This window comes from Scleropages formosus, chromosome 10 (genome assembly GCF_900964775.1).
Source record: "Scleropages formosus chromosome 10, fSclFor1.1, whole genome shotgun sequence".
NCBI classification, from domain to species: Eukaryota; Metazoa; Chordata; class Actinopteri; order Osteoglossiformes; family Osteoglossidae; genus Scleropages; species Scleropages formosus.
The window spans coordinates 138,076-148,323 of NC_041815.1; the positions used below are offsets into that span (position 1 = coordinate 138,076).

At 44.8% G+C, this 10,248-nt stretch overlaps 2 protein-coding genes across 2 annotated transcripts; both read left to right on the forward strand.

Annotated features, from left to right (window-relative positions):
* The first annotated feature begins 253 nt into the window (after nucleotides 1–253).
* On the forward strand, nucleotides 254–7,610 carry slc19a3b (solute carrier family 19 member 3b). The gene is made up of 5 exons (XM_029255806.1): nucleotides 254–400; nucleotides 2,822–3,596; nucleotides 3,834–4,026; nucleotides 7,051–7,192; nucleotides 7,273–7,610. The coding sequence occupies exons 1-5, from the start codon at nucleotides 254–256 to the stop codon at nucleotides 7,423–7,425; spliced, it is 1,410 nt and encodes a 469-aa protein (XP_029111639.1). The 3' UTR covers nucleotides 7,426–7,610.
* A 137-nt stretch (nucleotides 7,611–7,747) lies between these two features.
* On the forward strand, nucleotides 7,748–10,237 carry slc19a3a (solute carrier family 19 member 3a). Its single transcript, XM_018732080.1, has 5 exons — nucleotides 7,748–7,997; nucleotides 8,316–9,186; nucleotides 9,310–9,502; nucleotides 9,756–9,897; nucleotides 10,013–10,237. The coding sequence occupies exons 1-5, from the start codon at nucleotides 7,812–7,814 to the stop codon at nucleotides 10,235–10,237; spliced, it is 1,617 nt and encodes a 538-aa protein (XP_018587596.1). The 5' UTR covers nucleotides 7,748–7,811.
* Nucleotides 10,238–10,248: the final 11 nt, after the last annotated feature.

Consider the following 10,248-nt stretch of genomic DNA (forward strand, 5'->3'; position numbering starts at 1 on the left):
CCAGACCCACCAGAGAGCAGGACCCAGCCAAACTCCCTGTGCCACCACACATGGCAAATATCTGAAATGTTCAAAGTCCACATGACCATAAAGTTTATCGTGTTCCGGTAAATGTGTAAGCATTTCTGAGTCCAGTGACAAGTCACTACACGCTGGAGCTGATTTCTCACTAATGCTCGGTAACTTTCAGCAAAGGAATCTGCAGGATTGGGAACTCGACCGTCTTGTGGATTTTCCTACGACAGAGGGACCGATGAGCTGCTGCAAGGAGCCCAGGAGCTCCTGGGTGTTTCCCACTGCCATGCTCTCGCTTTATGGCTTCTTCGCCAACTGCAGACCAGCAGAGCCTTTCTTGACACCCTACTTAGTGGGCCCCTACAAAAACATATCTGAGGAGCAGGTAAATCGAGGCTGAAATACACAGAAGAGGTGTTCGCTTGTGTGCCAGTAGAGGTATTCAGGAGAGAGCGTCTCGTAAATGCAGTACATGTACTCTCTGTGTGTGTTTTTTGTGTGTGTGTGTGTGTGTGTGTGTGTGTGCGTGTGTGTGCGTGCATGTGTGTGCGTGCATGTGTGCGTGCGTGCAGGAACACCACGAAAAGGAGATGTTAGAATGGAACCAAGGACTTAACACACCCTGGACAGGGTGGGTGGCCTTGTGGGCACATCTGCGCAGATGGCTGTGCCGCCACTCATATTGAATATTAGAATAAAAGTATCCATAGAGAAGAGCAAGTTTGGTTAGGATGGCATGGTCATGTCTTTCAGCTCGCAACCAGTCGAATTTCATTTTTTTAAAGCTTTGCGAAATTTCAGATCAGAAGTAGCTTTGAGAGGTGCTCTTCCGGGGTTTAAAGTGGGATACGTAATATAGATTTATGCATATGACATCACTTTTATATTACAATTATGAAATCTTCAAATTGATGCAATCCATGTCATCCATACGCTTAATTTAAAACACAAAACACATTTGTAAGATTCACTCTGTTGCCTTCACTAGGCAGTTGTTTAACAGTACATCAGTTATCAGGACAAAATGTCTCTGACGTATCAGATTGCACTTTTAATCATTCTGGTTATCTGAGAAAGCCATAAATAAAACACAACTCTGTCCTCCTATATAGTCACCTAATAAACCTACACATTGCGTCCTTGTGTTACACACCTTTAGGTTACCATTTTTTTCAAGAGACAAAGATGTGCAGTTTATTTATTTTTGTATTTTTTCACTTTCTTTTCTCAAAGTTTATTCCGTAGCAAACGCATTAATAATGCCAAGGTCATGGGTTTGATCCCCGTACAGGCCAGTCGGTGACATTTGCGCTGTCAATTTAACCTCCGCTGTTGGACTCTGCACAACGGGCACGAGGGGGGCACTTTTTAGCTCTCTGACTGCAAGGAACTCCTGTGTTCCGAGTATGGGTTCACTATATCCAAGAGTTGGCAACATGCTGCTGCAAAGCATGCCATGGTTTTCAGCACTGATTCTGTCACAAGTTCTCACTGACACCAGAAGAAGAGAGCAAGCTTTGAATGCACAGGTTGTTGCACATGTCAGAGGGAATGGCAGGAGAGGGAAACCACAGCAGGGTTCATTGCCCACATTCTCCACATGCTTTACAGGGCTCGTGCCAAGGTCTTAAGCATTCTTGTCAGCAGGAAACCTTCCAGTCCCTTACATGCAGAGAAGTGACACTAGGTCCCACCAAGACCTGAACTCAAATCACTGGATTCACGCCCCAGGGTGCTGACCATTACACCATGGAACCTGTGGAAAACACTTCACCTTCAGCATAAGAGCAACCATTAAAACGCATTGAAAGAAAGCAAGATTATGGGACTGGATTAATTAGATTTTTAGTGATTTTAAAGCAGTTTGCATGTAGCTTGATGTTAGCAAAATTTTTGTCTTGTAACATATTTTTCATTATTATAGCTATATGCCAGATTTTTACAGAACCTTCTTATCTATTAAATCAAGGTACAGATGGTCCTCAACTTCCAATATCGACTTACGATTTTTTTACTTTACAATGGTGAGCTGGCTATAGACATTCGGTAGAAATCGTACTTCAAATTTTGAATTTTGATTTTTTCCTGGGCAAGCGATACGTGGAGCGATACTCTCTTGTGATGCTGGGCAGTAACAGTGATCCGCATCTCCCAGTCTGTCATGCAGAGGTGTGCATTAGGTGTATTAAATGCATTTTTGACTTATGATATTTTCGACTTACGATGGGTTTCAGGGAACGTAACCCCATCGTAAGTCAGGTACCACCTGTACATCTCTTATGCATTTATTGATTGTATAGGTAATAAAGCAAGCTGAAACGGGCCAGATATTGATGTATTGTTTCGAGTTAATAAAAGATGATCAAACAAGAGTTCTGTGATGCTCTGGTGTCCTGTCTACAGTGTTTCCAGGGTACACTCTGCAACACAGCAGACCTGCATGGTACGATCTCTTAATGAAAATGGAATAAGGACTTGCAGAAAATGTTCACCTCATTACAGCATTATGTGATGCTTTACAGAACCTACCCCATGACTCAATCCAAGGATGTCTGTAGTACTAAGCTCTTACTGATTCAATTCAGCTTATTCAATTTATAGACCACTCGTCTCACCAGAGTGACGGAGAGCTCTGAACAGGGTCCAAGCAGAGTTTGATTGTGAAATAATGGTTGGATTTACGGTCAAACTGAATTATGAACAAACTTCTATCCCGATTATGTTAGTAATTTCAGGGCCCAGTTTCCAGCAGTATTTGATGCCCCATATAAGTATTAACTGTTTCCTTCCTTGTCTCCCTCTCCAGGTGACAAATTATCTTTTTCCCATTTGGACATACTCCTACCTGGCTTTGCTTTTGCCTGTGTTCCTACTGACAGACTTGCTGCGCTACAAAGTGGTCATCGTGGCTCAGGGACTGTTCCTGGTCAATAACTACATCCTGCTCTGCTTTGCTCAAGGCCTGACTGCAATGACTGTCCTGCAGGTTAACTTTGCCATTGTGACATCCACAGAGGTTGCGTACTTCTCCTACATTTACAGCATTATCTCTGTGAGGCTCTACCAGCGGGCAACTGGGTACTTGCGCAGCGCCATGTTGACTGGCTACACTTTTGGGTCCTTCTTGGGCCAGGTGCTTGTATCAGTAGCCGGAGTGAGTTACTTCTGTGTCAATGCCATCACTCTTGGTATAGTGAGTGTGGCATTCGTTGTGTCCTTCTGCCTACCTACGCCCCACCGCGGTATGTTCTTCAGAGGAGAGACGGAGGTGCCAACCACTCAGGAACACCACAGTGCTGCCGAAGAGAACACAGAGGGAGCAGAGGAAGAAAGCACACAGGTGGCAGGAGGGGGCTGGTGCAGCTGGAACACCATTGCTCATGCAGGACATCTCCTGTGGAGGAGCTTCTTGCAATCATACTCCTCCAAACAGCTTGTATACTGGTCCCTGTGGTGGGCACTGGCCACAGCTGGCTACTTCCAGATCTTCAATTATGTACAGCTCATGTGGAATCATATTGAACCTTCTGGTAGCTCATCGGTCTACAATGGGGGTGTGGAGGCCATAGCTACGCTCTTGGGTAAGAGCAATCCTCCTTTGGCAGGTTTATCCAGTAGAACTCATAATAAATTAAACTACCAATGGTTATATTAATCTAGGCGTTAAATGCAGGGTTTTGCAGACAACAATTTGATTAAAGCCTATATTTCCGCAGTGATTAAGACCACTCGGTATATTTTGGTCACTTTACTCTGTACATCTTTGAGATGGTTGTTCAGTGAAACCCATTGCACACTGTGTTTATATCCACCCCAAGGAGCTGGAGCTGCATTCACCATAGGACATGTCAAGGTGACTTGGGAGGTGTGGGGAGAGGTGGCGCTGGGCATGTTCTCGGCGGTGGCTGCCGCCGCTGTGTTCTTAATCGGCCTCACCAGCAGCATCTGGGCCAGCTATGCTGGCTACATCATCTTCAAGGCCTCCTACATGCTGCTGATCACCATCACTATGTGAGAGCTATACTTTTTTTTCCAAGAAGACAGTTAAACACAAAGCACCTGACTCAGCTTGGTACATTAGACCTGATCCTGTTCAGGTGCAACCATCAGAAGAACAGTCAAACCGTTCAGACAGGCACTTTTCCGAACGATACGCTTTTCCCTTTTTTATAATGATTCTGACTCACTGTTTTCTTATGGCTTTATATATTGCCATGATTCTCAGAGCAGAACTTGTGTTTAAGAGTTCAAAATGTTCTGAGGCCACAACAAGTAGCACTCAATGACAGGATTCTTTTAAAGTCACTTGAATAATGTTAATTGTAGTAGAGGCTGATATGGCAACATGGGCGTTAGGCAATTCTGAGACAAATTATGTATCTTTTATCAAAATTCATCTCCTGTTTGTTTTGTCAGATAAGTTAATTAACTGAATAGGAACTGCAAAGAGCTGCATGTTTAAAAATACACCCACTCTCACTGAATTCATTCTGTGAGATCAGCAGCAGCTGGTAGTGTAGTGCTTAGAGCTGCTGCCTTTGGAGCTGAAAAAAAAAAAAAAAAAAAAGGTTCAAATCCCACCTCCAGCTGTACTACCCTTGAGCAAGGTACACACACACACTGAAACTGCTTATCCTGAGTGGAGTTGCACTGAGCTGGAGTCTAACCTGGCAACACAGGGCATAGGGCTTGGGGGGTACACACCCAGGAGGGGATGCCAGTCTGGCACAAGGCAACCCAAGCAGGACTCAAATCCCAGACCCACCAGAGAGCAGGCACAAGCCAAACCCACTGTGCCACTATGCCCCCCCCCCACTTGAGCAAGGTACTTACCCTAAAATTGCTCCAGGAAAATTACCTAGCTGTATAAATAGGTAATGTTTCAAGTTGCTTTGAACATCTCTTTCTCTCAGTGGTTAGCTGTAGGCTGAAATCCACTGCAGTCTGTGTGGAGTTTTCATGTTCTCCTCTTCTCTGTAGGCTCCAGATTTGAACTGGACCTTCAAAATTGCCTGTAGTGAGTGTTATTTTGTGTGTGATTGTCCTGCAATGGACTTGTGGATGCTCCAGGGTGAACCCCCTCCCAGCCTTGCACCCATTGATTCTGGGATAGGCTCTGGACTGCAGCAGCCACAACCAGGACAAGCGGGTTTCAGAAGTAAGAGAGCGAGTCAGTAGTCAGAGGTTTATACATTTGTACTAGGATACAGCTTCAAGCTTTGGAAGGTGGCGGTGGGGAGGGTGGAGCGAACGAGGTACAAGGGAAGTGACCAAACACTTGCGGTTATCAGGATTCATCTATCCTGCGTTTCTCTTAATGTACAAATTGTATTTTCGCTGAGATGTACGTCGCTTTGGATAAAAAGCGTCTACTAAATGAATAAATATAAATGTAAATCCCACTTCTTGCTATAGGAAGGTTCACATGGGTGGCACGGTGACACAGTGAGTACTGCTGCTGTCTCACAGCTCCTGGGTGGTGCAAGAGGATGTAGGTTCGATCCTCGCTTAGTCTGTTTGGAATTTGCATGCTCTCCGCATGTCTGTGGGGGCTCTGATTTCCTCCCACAGTCCAAAGACATGCTGTTCAGGTTCACCCATTGTGTGTTAGTGACAGAGAGAGTGTGTTCCACTCATGTATGGATGAGTGACCCATTGTAAGTAGCGTATCTAGCAGTGTAAGTCACCTTGGTAAATAAGGTGTGTGGGCTGATAACGCTCCAGAGAGTTCATCAGATGTCACTTTGGAGAGAAGAGTCTGATATGTAAATGTTGATTTGATGCGGTTAAAAATACCATATTAATTGCTAAATACCAACTTAATGTAAGTTACCATGGAGAAGAGCATCAGCTGAGTAATAATAATAACGCACTGTTTCAGATGTGATGAGTAACAATCAATGGTTGATTGGTTGACATTGTCATAGGATGTGTGACAGATGTAATAGGAAGTAGTTCCCCCCACTAAGCATGAAGTTTCTCTATTGTTAACTGAAATCTCTTGTATTTTGAAATGTTCTCAAATGTACCTGAGTGTTTATTTTGTATTTCTGTTCTGTCTTTTGTGTGCAGCTCTCCTGTTTGGGGTTGAGTGCAGGTGTGCTTGTGCTGCCTGTTGAGTCTTTGTCAGGATTTCGCAGAACAAATTTACAAAAGTAAATTTGCTGCAAAAGGGCGAAAATGCTGCTCTACCGAATGTCTGAGCCCTTTTTATGAAAAAAAGGGTATATTTCAACAAACTGTTACAGCACTTCTCAAGTGCTGGGTGCCTCTTTACTTAAAGAGTGAGTAATCTGAAAAGGTGGGCCAAGTGATAAATCCTGACACGACACATCCATTTGTCTGTTACATTTACATTTATTCATTTAGCAGATGCTTTTCTCCAAAGCGACGTACATCTCACAGAAAATACATGTTCATTACATTAGGAGAAAGAGAGACTTAGCTGCAGACGTGTGATTAAGTACGGTTAGTTCTTTCCACCATATGAAACAACGCTCATCACACAAGTAGCTGCATAAAACTTTATCAGAATATCCACAATTCCTGATCACCTTCCTAGTATTTTTTTTTTTTTTAGATATATATGAACATTTATTACATTACAGGACTAGCTGCGTAAAGGTTTATCCAGGCATGATCTTAAAGTTGTAGTGCATGAACATTTACACCTTACATGACCTTAGATCATGGGCGAAGTGAGTCTGGAAGAAGTGAGTTTTAAGACCATTTTTAAATGTGGACAGAGATTCAGTAGTTCTGAGTGAGAGGGGAGGGGGAGGTCTTTCCACCACAACAGAGCCAGAACCGAGAACCTTTGTACCACCACTGGTACCACTAACCAAGCCAATGAGGTGACTTGTAAAATGATGAGAAAACAAAACCGAGTGTGTTGTGACAGTCCTTTCCTGATACTTTAACTGAAGCAGCAAAGACTTTGAGTATTTTAATCACCGTACTTCTGTAGCACCTGTCTGATAACGGCTGCAAATGATGCCCAACCTGAGAGCCTTTCTCACCATGCTGCCCTTCTAGGTTCCAGATTGCGGAGAATTTGTCGATGCAATGCTACGCCCTGACCTTCGGCATCAACAACTTTACTGCAGTCCTGCTGCAGACCACCGTCACAGCTATTGTTGTTGATGAGCATGTGCTGGGAATGGACATTGTCTCACAGGTAACGCGGCAAAACCTTCTTTTCAACAGTAAGCCTTTGAACCATCATATATCCTAGTGAAATATGTCTTTTTCCCCCAGTTCGTAATTTACGGCACCTACTACGCTGCCATCTCCCTGCTGTTCATGATTCGAGGGACATACACTGCGTGTCAACACTACTGCAGGCTCAGGCTGGATCGGGAATCGAGGGAGGACACAAAAACCGAAGCGATCTCCTCCTATAAGTTTTGACCGCAGAAAGAACCAGCACTTAACCCAATACTGCACAAGGATTTCCCCCATACTTACAAATGTATCGGAGGACTTGCATACTAATAACAAATTTGCTACTTTTTTGTTTAAATTTTCTAAATTTGTTTAAATTCAATTCTTCATTCAAATGCTTGGTCGATCTGTTACTGTGAGCAAATTCCATGTTTTATCACACTAATATCTCAGCCAATCAACTGCAAGAAAGCCAAACTTTGCACTTTGAGCTGGTTGCTCATTCACTGGCTGTGCCCATATAATACCACCAGCAGCCCCAGCCAGGGCAGAAGGACCATTGGGATAGCAGTGCAAACTTGGATCTGAAGGGCAGGAGCAACGGTTTACATATTTGTTAAGGGAAGAATCTCATGTTAGGAGATCACACTCCGCTGGTTGATGCTGCGGAGATGGAGGCTCTATGCAGGTTCCGCGCCGGATGGGGCTACCCCACGGCTTTGCTGTGCACATATGGCTTCTTCAGTAGCGTGAAACCGCTCGAACCCTTCCTCATCCCATACCTGAGCGGCCCAGACAAAAACATCACTGCAGAGCAGGTACAGTACAAAAGTCTGGCTGAGCCAGCCTCTACCACTTCACTTGCTTAACACACGAACTTATCCGAATTAAGACTCATCTACGTGCAGCCTAAAAATAAGCGAAGGTTCTGGAACGCAAGAGCTACGCTTTTACTGAGACGTCAACAACTATCTGTTTAGTCGATTTACAACTGAGCTGTTACTAGTTCCGAGGCTGTGGAATTATTTGACATCAAGTTGTATCTGGGTGTAGACATATTCCTGTGTTACTATCGTTTGTTACAAACTGCATCCTAAAAGTGAAGTAAAGCTGACCCTGCTGTTGTCACATTCCAGGTGAACAATCAGATCTTCCCGGTGTGGACTTATTCTTACCTCGTTGTGTTGATCCCCGTGTTCTTGCTAACGGACTATCTGCGCTACAAACCAGTAGTCATTTTTCAGGGTGTAAATTTGTTGGTGACCTCTGGGCTACTACTATGGGCACAAGGAGTGGCTGCCATGCAAATAATGGAGGTTTTCTACAGCGTGGTGACAGCCTGCGAAGTGGCTTATTTCTCCTATATCTACAGCGTGGTGGACCTTCAGCACTATCAGAAGGTGACGGCATACTGCCGCAGTGTTCAGCTGCTGGGCTACACAGTAGGGTCAGTCCTGGGTCAGTTAATGGTCAGCTTCAGCCTGATGTCCTACCAGGGAATCCTAGTCTTGAACCTTGTCCTTATTAGCATTGCACTGGTAACCTCGTGCTTCTTGCCAATGCCACAGAAGAGCATGTTCTTCCATCGAAAACAAGGCGTAGATGACGCTGCCACAAGTCCTCCAGTACAAACCAGCATAAATGAGACTACGGGAGAGCCGGCAAGCAATGGTGTTATGGAACCGCAATTGGACCGATCTGCCAGGACTGTGGACAGAGAAGGGCATGAGAGAAATCCTGAAATTTTGAGGAACCAAGACATAGCGGCATGCAACAATACAGCTTCAAGGGACACAGGCCAGTGCTTTGGGGTCCTGCTCAGGCTCTGGAGAGAATTTCTACAGTGTTACTCCAAGCAGCTGCTATACTGGTCCCTGTGGTGGGCACTGGCCACCTGTGGATACAACCAGACCGTCAACTATGTGCAGGTGTTGTGGGATCACGTGGGGGGCTCGCAGAACTTTGCCATCTATAACGGTGGGGTAGAGGCTGTATCCAACCTCTTCAGTAAGTGTCGACACCAAGGGCCTGCGAAAAATGCCTTCTGCAAAACGACGGGATTTATCAGAATTCATGGATGTACTGTACATTCGTACGTATTAACCAGGAATATCTTTACACCCAATGCAGGTGCTGCTATGGCCTATGCTGTTGGATTCACAAAAGTGAACTGGGCCACATGGGGAGAGCTGGCACTGGGGTCCTTCTCTGGCCTTGGTGCTGCTTCACTCTTCCTCATGACCTTCATAGGGAATATCTGGGTGTGCTACGTGGCTTATGTTATCTTCAAGTGCTTGTATATGTTGCTCATCACAATTGCCATGTAAGTTTGCCAATGACTTGTGAAACAGCCACAGTCCCTCACCTAATATTCTCAGACTGTGGGCCACAACTCTTTGTTTAATGTTTGATGCTACACTTATTATGGATGCTGGTTAAATAACAAAAAGCAAATATCAGCCAGTCATCTGTGCAACACTGCGAAAAAGTCTTTGTTCCAGATCATCTGCTGAACTGTTTACAAAGCTTACAAAAACAATTACCTTCCAGTTTTAAGCTATTCTGTTCTTCAAAAGGTTCCAGATCGCAGCAGACCTGTCCATTGAGAGATATGCGCTGGTCTTCGGAGGCAACAACTTTGTTGCCTTGGTCCTCCAGACAGTCATTACGGCCATCGTGGTGGACAGCAGAGGGCTTAGCCTGAAAATTATTCCCCAGGTGCATACATGTGACCCTACACAGGCCTTTACCTGATGGTTCATTACTAGACTCAGTGGCACTGCCAGTCAAGGTAAGTGTATAACCAGATATCTGCTTCTATCTCATCCTACAGTTTATTGTGTATGGCAGTTACTTCACTGGCATCACCATTCTCTTCCTCCTGAGAGGTCTATACACAGTGGTCAGCACTCGAAGTCGCACCAATGTTTCTCAGACACAAAGAGAAGATGCATTGTCAACTTGGACAGCTGTCGATATAGACGCAGGCAGAAAATTAAATGCACTCGCTCGTGGTACGGCTGCACAGTCGCAAGAGGTCACAGCGCAGCCCAAGTGACTGCAACGAAA